General features: G+C 66.0%; 2 protein-coding genes across 3 annotated transcripts in view; both read left to right on the top strand.

The window, feature by feature from the left end:
- Window positions 1–2,011, top strand: part of VAC14 (VAC14 component of PIKFYVE complex) — a 65,250-nt gene extending 63,239 nt beyond the window's left edge. Inside the window, exons 19-20 of one of the 2 annotated variants that reach the window (XR_012675334.1) lie at window positions 1,133–1,397; window positions 1,576–2,011. Coding sequence is in view for 1 of the 2 variants with exons in the window: in XM_075160942.1 (XP_075017043.1) it covers window positions 1,133–1,295 (163 nt within the window). In the remaining variant the exon portion in view is untranslated. Of the gene's footprint in view, window positions 1–1,132 lie in introns of both variants that reach the window. The other variant, XM_075160942.1, reaches the window with a different exon arrangement.
- A 1,973-nt stretch (window positions 2,012–3,984) lies between these two features.
- On the top strand, window positions 3,985–15,937 carry MTSS2 (MTSS I-BAR domain containing 2). The gene is made up of 16 exons (XM_075160945.1): window positions 3,985–4,053; window positions 7,832–7,893; window positions 8,006–8,079; window positions 10,039–10,123; window positions 10,277–10,368; window positions 10,456–10,530; window positions 10,769–10,777; window positions 11,236–11,393; window positions 11,475–11,582; window positions 11,672–11,769; window positions 12,138–12,146; window positions 12,280–12,490; window positions 13,241–13,315; window positions 13,625–13,801; window positions 13,900–14,065; window positions 15,074–15,937. Exons 1-16 carry the CDS (start codon window positions 3,985–3,987, stop codon window positions 15,844–15,846), a joined length of 2,241 nt encoding a protein of 746 aa, XP_075017046.1. The 3' UTR covers window positions 15,847–15,937.
- The last annotated feature ends 1,422 nt before the right edge of the window (window positions 15,938–17,359 follow it).

Consider the following 17,359-nt stretch of genomic DNA (forward strand, 5'->3'; position numbering starts at 1 on the left):
CTCCCTGGGGACCAGCCGAATCCCTGCCCAGGGGTGCTGCCCGCCCGGCTCGTTAGATGCCGGTGGTGGGATTTGCTCTCCAACCTTTGGCTAATGAGCAGGGAGGGTGGATGTTAAAGCTGGATCTGCCTTTGCAAAGCCTTGGGAACAAAAAGAAGAGCTCCCAAGATGGGCAGGTTTCTGAATTAACCCCCCCCCCCCCACCGCCACCGCTCCTTGGCTTTTAACAGCTCCCCTGGGCTGGCTTTTATCCCTCGTGGCCTGCGGCGCTGAGCTCGGACCCGCAACCCGGCACTGATTTTAACTGGGGGGGTAAATGGGGGGGGGGCTGCATGTGCTTCCTTCCCCCCTCCCCCTTTTTTTTTCCACCCGGCAGCGGGGTTTTTTTTCGAGCAACCGGAGCTGTCAGACGGCCTGAGCATCTGATTAACTCTGACCTACATTCCTTCAAACACCCAAGCCGGCTTTCGTAACAGCCCAGCCCCAGCTGCCCCCTCCCCGGGGGGACGTCAGGGCCTCGAGAGCCACCTGCCATCCCCTCCCGCCCTCCGTGGGCTCCTCCATGTCCCCCAACGGGCTTCCCCGTGGCTGGTGTCCCCCCTTTCCTTGTGTGGGGACAGCTCTGAGGGATGAGCACCCACGGCTGGAACCCCGGGGAGCCCACATTCGTGGGCTCCCCGGGGCTCCAGCTGTGGGTGCTCATCCCCCGGGGTTGTCCCCGCTGTCACCAGTCCCCCTCCATGCCAAAGCACGCAGATTTTTTTTGCTTGCTCCTAAAACCAGGCAGGGAAACTGAGGCACGTGGCGCTGGCATCCTTTCCAGCCAGTCTCCCTGCTTTTGGCCGGAATGGGTTGGGACAGCAGGGAGCATCCATGTCGGAGGGCTTAAATCTCCCCTGTGGTGCTGAGCCAGATGTCCCTTGTCCCCTCTCTCCTATCCCAGGACTTCTTGGGCTCCATTTTATGCTTTTTGGGGAAGGGAAACAGGGCTTTGGGGGTGTTTAATTGTTAATCACTAGGGTGTGCTGGGTTCGGCTTCTTCAGGACAAGCCCTTGGTGCTGCCGGTGACGGGTACCGGGGGTACGGGCACCTCCTGCCCCTTCCTGCCCTCACTCTGCTCCCTCCCCGCAGGGACAGCACCAAACCCAGCGCCGGTTTCAAGAGGACAACGGCCTCCAACATCGACTACACGGAGCTGCTGCAGCACTTTGAGAAGGTCCAAAACAAGCACCTGGAAGCGCGGCACCAGCGAGCCGGGAGGGCAGAGCAGCTGGACCGGCGGGTGGTCCTCTGAGCATCCCCGCCGCAGCCGCGGGTGCGCACGGTTGCTGGGGCAGGGACCAGGGGACGCGGACCAAGGGACGGGGACACCGGTTGCTGGCCGCCGGAGGATGCGGTGGGTTTAATGGCAGAGGGAGATGGGCGAACGCTGGTTTTCCTCCCTGCTGTGTGTGTGCGGATGATGGGGGACTCCCAGGCTGTGCCCGGCTTCTCCCGTGGGCGATGCGGGGACGCGGGGAAGGGTTGCGGGAGGAGAGGGCCAGGGGAAAGCACCTCATCTTCTCTTGCAATAGGGCAAGGAAACTCCCCTTTGCTTTGCTAATGCCTTCCCCGTGACTGTCAGCTGAGCGCCCAGCCTCTTGCCAGCGAGACCGGAGGCAAGGGAAGACGGGAGCAACCCCTGGCCTCCCGCCCTGGAAAACAAGCACGCGGGGCTGCCGGCCGCCTCTCGCCACCCCGGCTTCCACCCTCCAGCTCCAAGGCCGCGCCGGAGGCTGCCGGCAGCATCTCACCCGGGGACTCACACTCCTGTGCGTGGCGCTCGGTCCCCTCCCTGCGCCCACGCACCCTCCCCGAGCCCCCAGCTCTTGGCACGGACGGCGCAGCCTCAACTCCCAGCCGGCACCGGGGGCACGGGGAGCGGCGGAGACCCCCATCGCGCCCAGCCCCGGACTCAATTCTTTGTTCCTACGTTAAGCTCCCCATGATAAAATAAACGAGCAATGCAGAGCAGGCCGTTCCTGGTAGCTCCCCACCCTCGTGGATCCAGCCCCAAGGGGAGCCAAAAACCTGGCAAGGGGAGGGGATGGCATGGAGCATCTTGCTCGACCCCAAGCTTCGAGCTGGCCCAGTCCTGCCACGTTGGCTCGCCGGCAAGCAGGGCTTCTCCGCCTGCTCCTCTTCCTAGCAGGAAAAAAAAACCACCACCGAAATTCTTCCAGGCCGTGGTCACGAAACCGCAGCACGGTGACAGGCATTTTCCTGGCCCGGAGCAGCCGCCGGCGCTGCCTTCGCCCCGTCCCATGGCGCTGAGGGACCGTCACCGCCGGCGCGTGCCGGGCTGCTGCGGCCCGGGGGGTCGCCGTCGCATCCCCGGTGCATTTCAGGCCCTCACCTGATCCCGGGGAAAGGGGGGTTGGAGGAATTCGTGGAGTTTTTATGGCTCCTGGCCTGTTTACAGCGGAGCCGGGCTCTGGCAGCGGGTTCCCCGAAACAGCCCCGCACCGGCGCTGCTTTGGCCGGGATAAAGACATTCCTGTCATTCCCGGGAAAGGGCTTTCCAAACCCGGTCACGGCGGGTTAATTTTAACAGCCAACCCTTTAGGATGGGCGAGCGGTGGCTTCCCCCGCCTGCTGACCGCTTGGGGTGCCGGGGGGGGGGGGTGTCCCTGTTGCCTGTGCCCAACCCCTGCCAGGACGTGGCCAGTGGGCCAGGGCTGCTGCCGGTCCCAGGGCTCTGCCCATCGCTCGTGCCGGGCTCACTGCCGCTGAGCGGCCTCTTTCCACGCCGAAGGATGGGGTTTATGGGGAGAAATTCCAGCCGGCTGCCGGAGAGCTGAGCCGTAATCGTTTCCTTATGGGTGGCTCTTGACCAGCGCCGGCCAGAGCAGCACGGTGTGCCGGGGCAGCACCGGCGGGGGATCGGGGCTGCTTTTTTGGCAGGAGAGGGAATAGACGGCTCAGGCTGAGCCCCTCGCCCTGACTGAGCATCGTTTCACCGCTTGGTGCAGCTCAGTGCGTGGGGGCTCAGCCCGGCCCCCCGATCCCGGGAGGCTGGGGATGGGGCCTCGGGATGGCTACGGGGAAGGGCTCGTCTGCGGGCAGGCCACGCGTTTCCCACGGTAATCGAGTGCCATAAGACGTCTCGGAGCTGCCGTGTAATCACCCCGGAGGGCGTTAAACTTAAACCTGCACCAAGGTGGTTGCCCGCAGCAGCCCTGGGCACTGGATAAGGAAGGCACTGGGGGTCAAACAGCCCTTGGGGAGAGGCTAAACAGAGCCCTGGCCTGGAGGCAGAATCCCCCCAGCACCTCCAGGGATCCGGGGTCTGCCCCTGAGCATCCCCCCAGCACCTCCAGGGATCCGGGGGCTGCCCCTGAGCATCCCCCCAGCACCTCCAGGGATCCCTGCCTGCCCCTGGGCATCCCAGAGCAGTCCCGCTGCGGACTCCAGCACCCCCAAACATCCCTCGGGGCTCCCTCCACTGCAGCCCTTCAGGGACCTCCGCCACCCCCCCGCCGCCAGCAGCTCCCGGAGCATCCCCGAGCACCACCGGGCCCGCCCCCGGCATCCTCCGGGATTGCTGCCCCCCCCAATCTCCCCCTCCCCTCCGCCTGCACCCCCCCGGCCCCGCGGCGGGCGGCGCATGTGCCGCGCAGATCCCGCCCCGCTCCGCCCCCGCCGCCGCCGCCGCCGCTCTCCGCGCCCCGCTCCGCTCCCGCGCCCCGCTCCGCTCCCGCGCTCCGCTACCAGGAGAGGGGCGGCCCAGGGGGGCGGCGGGTCCGCTCAGCCCCCGGGGAAGCGGGGGGGGGGGGCGATGCACCGCGCCGCGCCCCGCCCGGCCCCCCCGCCGCTCCGCCGCCCCGCCGCCGCCGCCGCCGCCGCCGCCCGGGCGCCGCCCGCCCCCCGCCGCCGCTGAGCCTGGCCCGCCGCCGCGGCCTCCCCCGGCGGCGCCGCCCGCCCCGGGCTGCCGCAGCGCCGCGATGGAGACGGCGGAGAAGGAGTGCGGAGCCCTCGGCGGCCTCTTCCAAGCCATCATCAACGACATGAAGGTAGGGACCCCCCCCCCCCCGCCACCCCCCGCCACCTCCGCCCCGTTCCGCTGTCGTGACAGCGCACCTCCCGCACCACCCTCCCCCCGCACCGGGCAGCCTCCGCTCCGCCGCTGCTGCGGGCACGGACCGGCCGGCATCGGGCCCCGCGGCGGGGACCGGGGCTCCCACATCAGCCCCGCGGTGGGTACCAGGGCTCCCCTGGCCAGCCCCGAGCTGGGTATCGCGGCCGCACGTCGGGTGTCGGAGCCCCACATCAGCCCCACGCTGGGTGTCAGAGCCCCACGTTGGGTGTCAGAGCCCCACATCAGCTGGGTGTCAGAGCCCCACGTCGGGTGTCGGAGCCCCACATCAGCTGGGTGTCAGAGCCCCATGTCGGGTGTCGGAGCCCCACATCAGCCCCATGCCGGGTGTCGGAGCCCCGCGTCAGGTATCGGGGCCCCACATGGGGCATCGGAGCCTGGCACTGGGTGCCGGAGCCCCACATCAACCCTATATTGGCCATCGGGGCCCCGTGTCGGGCATCAGACCCCACGCTGGGGATCGCAGCCCCATATCAGCCCTGTATCCGTCAGCGGGTACCGGAGCCCCATGTGGGTATCGGAGCCCCGTATCCGTCACCGGGTGTCAGAGCCCCTTGTCGGGTGTCACAGCCCCACGTTGGGTATCACAGACCGGGCATCGCTGCCCCACATCGGGTACCGCTGGCCCCACGTCGGGCACAGCCACCCGTTTGGGGCATCGCCTTGCCCCCCGCCACCCTCCGCTCCCCGGCTTGGATTTCTGCCGGACCCGCTTGGGTTTGCACCAATGGAACAAAAAGGTCCCCCCGGCTCCTCGATCCCATTTCCCAACGCGGGGAGGGGACGTCGCCTCCACCCTCCCTGGGAGCAGGATGGGGCCGTGGTTAAAAAAAAAAAAAAAAAGCCTTTTTTTTTTATTTGTTTTCATTTCAAAAAAATAAATAAAAAATGCTGGGGGGCATTTTTGCCATGGGGGCTGAGCGGGGAGGAGGGGACCAGCCGGGTTTCTTCATCTCGGGGGGCTGAAATTCCGGCTGCCGGCCCCGGCGTTGGGATTTAGCCCCAGTCTTTTTCGGGAGGCAAAAGCTCTCTTCCTCCTCCTCCTCTTCCTCTCTTCTTGCTGCAGCCCAGTCCAGACAATGCTGTCATTGCCAAAGCAGGGGAGGGGGGGATAAAAAAAAAAAAAATAAAAGCCTTGCTGAGGAGGAGATTAACCCCTTCGAGGGGCGGTGGTGGCTCCGCGGGGCCGGACTCCGGCTCGGGGCTGGGAGAAAAGCCCTCGAGGGAGAAAATCCCGGCTGTCCCCAGGCGCCAGCCCCGGGGCGGTGGTGGCCAGGGCTGGTGGGGAAGGGTGCCGGGGTGATCAGCCCCCCGAAACGCCTTCAGCCCAGCCACCTCCTCCTGGCAGCCCGGCTGAGCCCCACGGCTGCAGGGTAGAGGTGGGGACAGCTCGTGCCTCAGTTTCCCCATTCCCCCACGGAGGCTGCGGAGGGGATAAGCCAGCCCCGAGCCGTCACCTCCCCGGCTGGTGCCAGCACGGCCACGCAGCGGCGTGCCCAGCCCCATCGGGACGTGGTTGGGCCAGGAGCCCCTCACCGTGGCGTTGCACGCCGGCATGCCTGAGGAAACCGGGCTGGATTCATTTTCATGCCATTTGTAGGTGGGAAAGACGAGGAAAAAAAAATAATAAAAAAGAAGAAAATAAGCCCTACCACACTGGGCTCGTACCCTGCTCAGCCCCGGCCCAGCGCCGGTGGCCCCTAAGGGCGCATCGTCCCTGTCCCCATCTCCCAGCCACGTGGGTGCCCTGGCGCGGGCGCTGGGGGACGGGGCAAAATAATCCCCTGCCCAAAGAGGTGACGGTGTTCAACGGCAGCGATGTGCTTAGGGTCCCGCCGCCGGGACCCCTGCGCTGGACGCGGGTGCAAAGGGACCTTATTTCGGTGGCGGGTGGCACCCCTCGGCCTGGGGGAGGACTCGGGCGGTGAAGCCTGGTGGCAGTCCCCGAGCCGGTGGCGTCCCCAAGCCGGCTTCATTCCTCTTGTCTCTCTTCCAGCGTGCTCGGCGTCCCGGCGTGACCTTGGCATGTCCTTGTCCCCGTTGTCCTCATCCCCATCCCCCTCCCGCATGGCATCGCGGGGGGCTGGGGGCATCGTGACGTGCCCCCTCGTTAGCGGGGAGCCTCCGCTCGCCCTGCCCGGGGCGGCCGGGGGAAGGTGGCCCTGGGACGGTGGCCCTGCCCTGGCAATGGCAGTCCCCGGGGCCTCACGGCCCTGAGCCAGGGCGCTGCCACGAGTGGCACGTGAAGTGGCATCCTCAAAGCCCTTCTTTGCTGCCTCATGAGGAAATGGGGGCTCTCGTGGTCCCCAAAAAACAACGCTGGGCTGGTCCCGTGCTCCCTCGGTGCAAACTCTGTCCCCGGAGGTGCCACCAAGCCGGGCTCACGGGGGTGTGCGGTGACCCACGTCCTGCAAAGCCGGCCCTGGTGCTCGTGTCCCAGCCTGGTGGCCGCCCCAAGGGGGTTTGCAAGCTGCCGGCACTGCCATCGGATGGTGGCACCAGGATGGCGTCACTGGGATGACAGTACTGGGACTGGCCTCGCCAGGATGGCAGCACCGGCGTGGCCTCGCTGGGATGGTGGCACCAGGACTGGCCTTGCTAGGATGACTTTGCTGGGATGGTGGCACTGGGACCAACCTCACTGGGATGGCACCAGGATGGCCTCGCCGGGATGGTGGCACCTGGATAGCCTCACTGGGACGGTGGCACCGGGACTGGCCAAGCCAGGCTGGCACTGGGATGGCCTCGCCAAGACGGCACCAGGATTAACCTCACCAGGACAACACTGTGACTGGTCTCACTGGGATGGTGGCACTGGGATGGCCTCGCCGTATGGTGGCACCAGGATTAGCCCTGCTGGAATGGCACCAGGACTGGCCTTACTGGGATGGCACTGGAGCTGGCATTACTGGGACTGGGCTTGTTAGGATGGCACCAGGATGGTCTTACTGGGACTGGCCTCTCCAAGACGCCACTGGGACTGGTCTTGCCAGGACTGGCCTCACTGGAACAGCGCTGGGATGGCCTCGTTGGGATGGTGGCACTGGGACAGCCCTGGGATGGCCTTGCCACGAGGGCATTGGGACTGGTCTTGCTGGGATGGCCTCGCCGGGATGGCATCAGGATGCCTGGCCAGGATGGCAGCGGGGTGACCTCACTGGGACGGCACTGGGGTGGCCTCCCCAGCACCGGTGACCTCTCCATGTCCCCGCACGAGCACCCCATTCAGGGCTGGGGGCACCCCAGACCTCCCCTCCTGCCCCGTCGGTCCCCGTGGGCTCGGGGGATCCGGGGGCTGGAGCCCTCCGTGGTGGTGGGTTTGGCCATGGCTGCTCTGGGGGAGGCCACGGGCGCTCCCAGGGCCTGGCCGGGGTCTCAAAGCTTGTCTGAGCACCAGCTCCTCCCCTCACATTTCCCAACCCATAAGCTGCCTTCATCCCTTTGAGGAAGAGGAAGAGATCACCCAAAATCCTGAGGTCTCCATGGTCTACAAGGTTGCACGGCCAGACTGGAAGGGGAAAAACCCAGGAGGGGAAGAGGGTTGTGCTCAGCCTTTATCAGCCATCAGAGAAGCCACCCCTGGCCAGGCACGGCCACCGAGCTGCCCCGGTGAAGGGGGGGATTTGCCCTGCCCGGGGAGGGGACGCAGCGGGGCGAGGGGCTCCGGCTCTCACTGTCACCTTCCCTCCCTGCAGAGCTCCTACCCCATCTGGGAGGATTTCAACTCGAAGGCCACCAAGCTGCACTCCCAGCTCAGGTGAGTGGCCAGGGTGGGGGGGGGACACAGGGGACACCCCCCCACCCCCCCCCGGGCACATCCCGGGGTGCCCAGCACCCGCTGAGCTCCCCCCTCGCTCTCTCCGCCCCAGGACCACGGTGCTGGCCGCAGTTGCCTTCCTGGATGCCTTCCAGAAAGTGGCCGACATGGCCACCAACACCCGAGGTAGGGTCCTCCCCACCCAGGGGTGGGCGTCCCCGGGCTTGGGGAACGGGTGGCGAGTGTCCCCCTGTGGGGTGTCCCCTGCCCACGTGGCTGGGGTGGGCTTCAAGCAGAAAACTCCACCATCCATGGAGACGTGACCAAGCTGTCCCCACCCCGCGGTGCAGCATCCCCTGGGAAGCAGGGTTGGAAAGATGGGGTGCAGCTGCGGCTGGGGAACGGGTGGGGTGGGCACCCACGTGGGTGCTGCTCCTCACCACCCACCGGTGCTTAGCCAGCATCTTCTGGTGGGGCTAGTTTGCTTGCGGGGAGATTTGGGGTGACGCAGCCCCGCGCCGTGGTCCCCTGCACCCATCTCTGCCCCCCACCCCGGGATGCACCCAGATGTGGGGCTGAGCCGCCCTCCTTGTCCCCTGCGCCCACCTGGGAGGTGCCCGGGGGGGTCCGGGGGGCTTTGGGGAAGGGGAATTAGATGGAGGGAGGTGCAGGACCCCACGCTCGACTGCTTCAGGGACAAACCCCGACCCGCCGGGGAGGCGAGGTGAAGAGCTGAGGCTGTAAGTGGGGCCCCCCCCCATGCTGCACCCGGACCCCCGGACCCTCTCCGGGTGCTGGCTGGCGGCGAGGAGCCGCTTCCCACCGCTCGGCTTCTGCCAAGCAGATGGTCCCGGGCTGGTTTGCAGACTGGCGGCATCCAGGCCATCTGGAGCTGCGCGGGGAGGAGGAGGAGGAGGAGGAGGAGGAGGAGGAGGAGGAGGAGGAGGAGAAGGAGGAGGTGGAGGTGGAGGAGGCAGCAGCAGCTTGAGCCGGGATCAGCTTTGCCTCCAAACCCACTAGCCCACTGCACCGGGGGGATTAGGACTCCCCTCCAGCCCGGGCACCGAAAGCGAGGGAGGGGACACGAGGGGGGTGGGGATGCTGGGGACAGCTGGTGACCGGCACCACGGGAGTCAGCATCACAGGGGCCACCCTGTAGCGCTGCAACAGGCAGTGGCATCTCGGGGACACCATGGGACATCCCTGGTTTTTTCTAGGGGGGGTGGGAGAGAGAGCGGCGGTGTGGGGAAACTGAGGCAGGGCACTGGGTGGGGGCCGGCTGGCGGCCTCGCACGCGACACGTGAGCGCACGGGGGGAATCGGATTAGGAGCAGCAGGAGCCGGGATAAGAGCATTAGGAGCGGGATTAGGAGAATACCCCAGCGCAGGAGGAGAAGGCCCTCGGCCCACGGGCTCCCCCGTTTCTGCAGCACCGGGGGGTTGCGGGGGTGCCCAAAACTCCTGCAAAGGGTGGGAGGTGTCTCTGGGGGCTTTTTTTGGGGAGAGAAAGGCAGAATATCGCTCCCTAACTTACGCCCTAGGATTTTGGCTTGCTGCTTTTCCTGGGATTTGCCAGCAGCACTGCCACCCTGTGGCCATCCTTAGGCTTCAGAGTTAACAGAGGTTTCACCAAAAAGGGATGCTCCTGCTCTCGGTTCCTGGCTCTGACTCCCTTTTCATGTGCTCAGGATCGTGCCTGGAGGTGAGGGACACGGCCGGCAGCCTGCCACGGAGTCGGGGAGGGCAGCTGGGCACAGAGCTGTTTGCTCCCGGCCGGCTGGTTTCTTGGTGCATGCCTGGCCGGCTGCGTGGCATCTCACCCCCCTGCCTTCCCTGGCCTCCCCAGTGCCAAATTTGAGAGAAACCGGGAAAAACTGGGAGCAGGTTTTCATTTCGAAGCCACGGGAAGGGATATTTAGTGCTTTATTTATTAGTTTGTGGATGTTGATTTATTTATTTAGTGGATTTATTGGGGGAAAAAGGAGACATCCCTGACCCAAAGCGCAAAGCGTCCCCAAAGCCCAGAGCATCCCAGTGCTGCTCGTCCCCACCGCGAACCAGCCTGGTCCCAGTACACGAACTGGGCTGGGACTGGTGTGGGGGTGTCCCCTGCCCCTCGTCAGCAGCGTTCCGCTCCCCTCCCAGGTGCCACGAGGGACATCGGCTCGGCGCTGACCCGCATGTGCATGCGGCACCGCAGCATCGAGGCCAAGCTCCGGCAGTTCACCAAGTAAGTGGCCCCAGGGCATCGGTGACACGAGTTGGCCGGGCTCAGCCCTCCCTCTCTGAAGAAGGAGATGCTGAATGTGGGCTGGGGGCCCGGCTCCCCCCGCCCCGGCTCCGGCGCTCTCCCACGCTCTGTGCCTCTCTCTCCCTGCTCCAGCGCCCTCATGGAGAGCCTGATAAACCCTTTGCAGGACAGGATTGAGGACTGGAAGAAAACTGCCAACCAGCTGGACAAGGACCACGCGAAAGGTACGGGTGGGAGGGGCTGGATGCGTGCCGGGGGGCTGCGCCGGATGGCGGGGGGGGTCCCCTCTGACAGCACTTCTGTGCCCCCAGAATACAAGCGAGCCCGCCACGAGATCAAGAAAAAATCCTCCGACACCCTCAAGCTCCAGAAAAAGGCTCGCAAAGGTGAGGGGGGGTCCTCCTGGGGGGGGGGGGGGGGGTGTTACCCCCACCAGCCCCTCCGCAGCACCCCTAGCTGGGGTGGGCATCCCGGCTGGGGCACCCTGGCTGCCTCGGGGGATGGTGGGCACCCCACTGGGGGGGGTGGCGGGGAGGCGGGGGCGCGCGCCCCGGCCCTCGGCCTCTTTTCACACGTTTTCTCTGTCTCCTTCTCTCTCCCCTCCCCTCCACATCCTTCCTGTAGAGCTACTTGGTAAGTGAACCGCTGGCCCCCCCGGCCCCCTCTCTGCTTCCTCATCTGCTCCCCCCACCCCCGTCTCCCCGGGGCCGGGGCCGCCTCCGTCCGTCTGTCCGTCCGTCCGTCCGTCCGCTCCCTGTGCTCCCCCCCGCCCTGCTTTTAGCTTAGCTTAGCTTGCACCCCGCACCCCGGGGCGATGCCAGCCCCCGCCGCGGTGACACCCCGGCGGGTCCCCTGCTCCCAAGCGCCAGGGATGGGGACGGGGGGAGCGGAGGAGCCTCGGACCCTCCTGGGATATATGGACACGGGGGGGACTCCTTGGCACCCGCTGGGACGTGAGGATGGGGTGATGGGGTGATGCCTCCCAGCTGGAGCCTGGGGGTGGCCTTGACTTGGCCGTGGGACCCCCAACAGATTTCGGGGGGGGGGGGGTTGTTGGGGGAGCCCAGTGCTGATGGTACCCCACCTCGCAGGGAAGGGGGACCTGCAGCCCCAGCTGGACAACGCGCTGCAGGACGTCAACGACATGTACCTGCTGCTGGAGGAGACGGAGAAGCAGGCGGTCCGCAAAGCCCTCATCGAGGAGCGGGGTCGCTTCTGCACCTTCATCACCTTCCTGCAGCCCGTGGTGGTGAGCGCCGGGGGTTTGGGGGGGAGGGGGTTGCTGCTGCTGCTCAAGGGGTGCTGATGCTCCCCCCTTCTCTGGCCGCAGAACGGGGAGCTCACCATGCTGGGAGAGATCACCCACCTGCAGGGCATCATCGAGGACCTGGTGGTCCTCACCGCCGAGCCCCACAAGCTGCCCCCCGCCAGCGAGCAGGTCAGCGGGGGGGACCAGGGAGGGGGGACAGGGGAACGGGGAGGGGGGGAGCTTCTTCAGGGGGGGCTTAAACCCCATCCTTCCTGCAGGTGATCAAAGACCTGAAGGGCTCTGACTACAGCTGGTCCTACCAGACCCCCCCATCCTCGCCCAGCAGCTCCAGCTCCCGCAAGTCCAGCATGTGCAGGTACGGTGGGGTGGGCTCCGCTGCCGGGAAATCCAGCCCCCTTCGTTAACCCCGGGGGGGGCTAATGATGCTTACGGCCTTTGGGGATGCTCACGAGGTGCGTGTCCGCCTCCACGTGTCCATACGGCCAACTGGTCCCCAGTAATGCGGAGGAACTGGTCTTGGCGCCCTGGGATGGGTGCGGGGTCGGGGCTGGTGGACCTGTGGGGCAGCACGTGCCCCCTCCTCTGGGTTTTGGGGATGATGTGAGCTGTGCAGGGGGGGTCTGGGGGCAAACATGTCACCTTTGCCATGTGCCCCCACCTGTCCCCTGCCACTGGGGGACACCAGAAGGGAAAGGGACCCCCCGGAAGGACCGCGTGCCTCAGTTTCCCCAGGTTGGGGTGTGGGGCAGGGTGCTGGGTTTGCTGCCCAGGAACTCCGCCGCCTCCGAACCCCGGTCTTAAACTCTCTTTTCCTTCCTTTGTCCTCCCCGCCGGCGTGTCCCCGTCCCCCCCGCCGCCCCCCCAGCAGCGTTAGCAGTGCCAAGGGTGGCGTGGCGTGGCCCGGCGGGGCTCAGACCTGCTCACCCAGTTCCACCTATCGCTACCGCAGCCTGGCGCAGCCCCCCGCCGCCGCCACCCGCCTCTCCAGCGTCTCCTCCCACGACTCCGGCTTCATCTCCCAGGACGCCGCTTACTCCAAACCGCCTTCCCCCATGCCCTCGGACATCACCAGCCAGGTACGGGGAGGGCTCAGCGCTACCCGCCCCCCCTGCCTCAGTTTCCCCTTCTGTAGAGTGAGTGGGTGCTGCTGGGTGCAACACAAGGCGCGGAGGTGATGGGACCCCCCAGGCGTGTTTTCCAGCTGCGTTGGCATCACAGGAGATAAATATTGGGAATATTGGGGGATGCCTGCCCTGCGCCACGGGCCACATTGCAGAGAAACCCCATCTGTGACCCCCCCCCCAGGGATGGGGCACAGGTATCCCCCCGCGTGCTGGGGGAACAGGGTATTTCCCATCGCCCCAGCCCCGTTACACCCAGTTGGTACCAGTCCCCCACCAGCAGCGTGCAGCAAAGCTTCCCCTTCGCCCTGCCTCCTCCCCGGTGCTGAGGATGCTCCGGGACCCCCCGGGAGCTGCCGACCCCTCGTGCTGGCTGTGCCGCCGGGCTGCCTGGCACTGCCAGCGCCGGCTTGGCACGCCCGCGCTAACCTGGCATTGCCGCGGCTGCGGGGACCGTCCCCCCCCTCCCCAAAATGGCTGTTGGCTCCGCGGGGCTTGGGGTGAGCAGGAGGAAGGGGTTGAGCATCCCGGCTTCACCCCGGCTCGGATCCTGCTCTGCCGCCCCGGGGGGGAGGCGGGTGGGGGTCTGGTTCGGCTGGGGAAGCGGTGGGTGCTGCTCTAACCCGGCGCGGCGGCTCTGGCTGTGCTCGCTAACCGCCTCTTCTCTCCCCCTCCGGCTCACGGCTTGGCCTCCCGGCACGGCAGAAGTCCTCCAGCTCGGCGTCCTCGGAGGCCTCCGAAACCTGCCAGTCGGTTAGCGAGTGCAGCTCCCCCACCTCGGTTAGTTCTGGCTCCGCCGCCCGGGGCACGGGCAGGGTGGCGGAAAGGTGAAGCCTTCAGCAGCAGCACCCTCCTCTTCCTCTCCTCCCCTCCCCGGCGCTGTCCCCCCATCGGTTGCGTTTCACGCGTGGCTGCTCCCACACCTGGTGGGGTTCAGCCCCACCTCGCCCGCATCCCCGTCCCCTCCACGGGGCAGCACCCGTGGCTCGGAGGGAGGGGGACGTTGGTGCGTGCCCCCTCCCGCCCTGCCCCGCTTTCGGCTCCTGGCCCCGGTGGCCCCGGCGTCACCCCGTGCCTCGCCCCTTGCAGGACTGGTCCAAGGCCAGCCCCTACGACCAGCCGGTGGTCCCCACCCTGCAGCGGCGCAAGGACCGCGTGGAGCACCTGCGGGAAGCCGAGATGGGCTCGCCCGCCGGCGGGTACCCGGGCATCGGCGGCGAGGATGCCCCCCGGCCCCGCATGTCACCGGCTACGATCGCCGCCAAGGTACCAGCTCTGGCGGGGCGAACAGAGAGGTGGTGGGCTTTTGAGGGGCTCCTAGGAGAGGAGCCGGGGTGCTGACGGTGCCCCCTTGCCCCCTGCAGCACGGGGAGGAGGTGTCCCCCGCCGCCAGCGACCTGGCCATGGTCTTGACCCGAGGGCTGAGCCTGGAGCACCAGAAGAGCAGCCGGGACTCGCTGCAGTACTCCAGCGGCTACAGCACGCAGACCACCACCCCCTCCTGCTCCGAGGACACCATCCCTTCCCAAGGTACCCGCCCCGCGGCCGCGAGGGGCACCGAAATGGCACCCGGAGGGGAGAAGAGGACAACAGAGGCTTTGGTGGTCCTGGGGCACGTCTACGTGTGCTGGGTGTCGTGGCATCGGGCTGCGGTCGCGTGGTATAGGGGCTGGTGGGGCGAAGATTTAATGTGTGTTGGGGGTTCGGTGGTGGCACGAGCATCGCGCCGCGCGGTAACCACGGGGCTTCCTGGTTAGTTGGGTGTTAGTTGGGTGTTAGTTGGGTGTTAGTTGGGTCTTACGGTTGTGCCGGGCAGCGCAATAACAGGTAGCATCAGGCGGGGTGTGGTTGGTGACGGCTTGTGGTGACATGTTTGTGCGCAGTGGTTGGGTCCAGGCGGAGACGGTGGCAGATGGTGGGTGATGGCAGCCGAGGTGGTGGTTGGAGATCGAGTAACCACAGGGACAGTCGTGTTGTGCTGTGGTTGTGTCGGCATGGTGACGGTGGAGGTTGGCTGTGATCACGTTGGGATGGCAGTGGTTGGGGTGGTTGTGGTAGTGATGATTGGGTTTGCCTACAACCATGTGGTGGTGATGGTTGAGGCCAGTTGTGATGGTCACGGCTGAGTTTGGTTGTGACCATCTTCTGCTGGCAATGGCGGGGGCTGGTTGTGATCGCGTTCCAATGGGGACAGTTGGGTTTGGTTGTGATCTCAATGTGATGGTTGGGTTTGATTGTGGTTGCCTTGCGATGGTGATGTTGGGTTTGATTGTGGTTGCCTTGCGATGGTGATGTTGGGTTTGATTGTGGTTGCCTTGCTATGGTGATGGTTGGGCTTGATGGTGAGCATGTTGTGCCAGCAATGGTGGGGCCAGTTGGGATTACGTTGCCACGGCGGTGGTTGAGTCTGGTTATGGTCGCGCTGCGACGTGGGTGGTTGGGGCTGGCTGCGATTGCATGGTGGAGGTGGTGGTTGGGCTTGGCAGTGCCAGCTGTGCCGCCCACCCAGCCGCGCTGACCGTGCTGCCCCCTCCCCAGGCTCTGACTACGACTGCTACTCGGTGAACGGCGACGTGGAGTGCGACCCCCAGAGCGACTTCGACAAGTCCTCCACCATCCCGCGCAACAGCAACATCGCCCAGAACTACCGGCGGATGATCCAGACCAAGCGTCCCGCCTCCACCGCCGGGCTGCCCACCGGCACCAACCTACCGGCCGGCACCACCCCTGGGGTGGCCACCATCCGCCGCACGCCCTCCACCAAGCCCTCGGTCCGCCGTACCCTCTCCAACGCCGGCCCCATCCCCATCCGACCCCCCATCGTCCCCGTGAAGACCCCCACGGTGCCCGACTCCCCCGGCTACACCGGCCCCACCCGGGTGGGCAGCGAAGAGTGCGTCTTCTACGCCGACGACGCCTCGCCGAACCCCCTGGATTTTGCCAAAGCTTCGCCCAAGCGGCTGAGCCTTCCCAACACCGCCTGGGGCGGCGGTGCCATGGAGATCTCCGTCTACCCCGGGGCCGGCCAGCACCTCTCCGCCGAGGAAGAGGAGGACCAACAGTTGGCCGCCAACCGGCACAGCTTGGTGGAGAAGATCGGCGAGCTGGTGGCCGGCGCCCACGCCCTGGGGGAAGGCCAGTTCCCCTTCCCCACCGCCCTCGCGGGGTCCGGCCCCGGCGAGGAGACCCCCGCGCCCCCCCCGGCAGCCTCCATGGACCCCCCGGCCGAAGACATGCTGGTGGCCATCCGGCGCGGGGTGCGCCTGCGCAGGACCGTCACCAACGACAGGTCGGCCCCGCGGATATCGTGATGACGCCCCGGCCAGCGGGGACGCGCCCGCCACGGCCGACGGACCCCTCCCCGGGGCACCTGCCCAGGAGCCCCCCCACCCGCCGGCACCCGCTGCCCCCCCCCCCTCGCTGCCCCCCGCTTTCTGCCCCTCTGTCTCCTCCTTCCCTCCCTCCCGGCCCTTTCCTTCCCCTCCGTCTGTCCTTCCCTGTTCTCCCTTCGGCTCCTTTTCCTCTCTTTTTTCTTCTTTTCTCTTATTCTTCTCGTATTCTTTTCTTATTCATCTCTTTTTCTTCTCTTCCTCTTCTTTTCCTCTTCTTTTCCTCTTTTTTTTCTCCTTTTGTCCTTTCCTCCTTTCCTCCTTTTCTCTTTCTTCTCTTTCTTCTCTTTCTTCTCTTTCTTCTCTTTCTTCTCTTTCTTCTCTTTCTTCTCTTTTTCTTCTTTTACTTTTTCTTGTATTTTCTTCTATTCTTTTCCCCTTTTTCCTCCCCTTTTCCTCCCCTTTTCCTCCCCTTTTCCTCCCCTTTTCCTCCCCTTTTCCTCCCTTCTTCCTCCCCTTTTCCTCCCTTCTTCCTCCCTTCTTCCTCCCTTCTTCCTCCCTTCTTCCTCCCTTCTTCCTCCCTTCTTCCTCCCTTTTTCTTCTCTTCTTTTACTCTTTCTTCTATTTTTCTCTATTCTTTTCCCCTTTTCCCTCCCTTTTCCCTCCCTTTTCCCTCCCTTTGTCTTCTCTTCTTTTTCCTCCTCTTCTCCTCTTCCTTTCCTCTTTCTCCTCCTTTCTTTTTTCCTCTTTTTCTCCTTTCCTTCTCTCTCTCTTTCTTTTTTCCTTCCCCCCTCTCCTTCCCTCTCTCCCTTTCCCTTGTTTCCTCTCTCTTTTCCTTGCTCCGTTTCTCTGTTCTCTCCCCCGGGCGCAGGCGGGTGGCCCCAGCCCCGGCGGGAGGGGACGGTGCCAGCGGGGCCACGGCAGGAGCAGCACCAGGGGCGGGGGGTCCCCGTCCCCGTCCCCGTCCCCGTCCCCGTCCCCATCCCCCCCCCAGCTGCCTGTTTGGGGCCAGCACGGCTCAGCCCCATTTCGGGGGTCAGGAGCAGCGGGGGGGGGCTGCGGGGGCAGGGGGGGCACGTGTGAGAGGGTGGGGGGGACAGTACAGTCCCCTCCAATTTGGGGGGACACAGGGACGCGATGGCTGAGGATGCCAAACCCCGTCTTTGCCCCCCCCCCAGGGATCACTGGGGACCCCCCCACAACCCCCCCACCCCACCCCCAGCACCCGCAGACCCTGCGCGGGGTTCTGCTGGGGGGGGGGATCTGGGGGATGGGGGGGGTTCACCCAGCCCCCCCCCCCAAAACAAAGCAGCTGATTTCTGCCAGTGGCTGGAGGAAAGCACAACCCCCCCGGCCCCCCCGCTGTACATAGCCCCCCGCCGCCCCGCTGTCTGTCGCATCGCAGCCCCCCCCGTTCCCCCCCCCTTAGGAATAACGACTTAGTGCCCCCCCCCCTTTCCCCTGCCCAGAACCGCTGATGCCAAGTGACAAATGT

Source organism: Calonectris borealis, chromosome 12, assembly GCF_964195595.1.
Source record: "Calonectris borealis chromosome 12, bCalBor7.hap1.2, whole genome shotgun sequence".
In the NCBI taxonomy this organism is placed as follows: domain Eukaryota; kingdom Metazoa; phylum Chordata; class Aves; order Procellariiformes; family Procellariidae; genus Calonectris; species Calonectris borealis.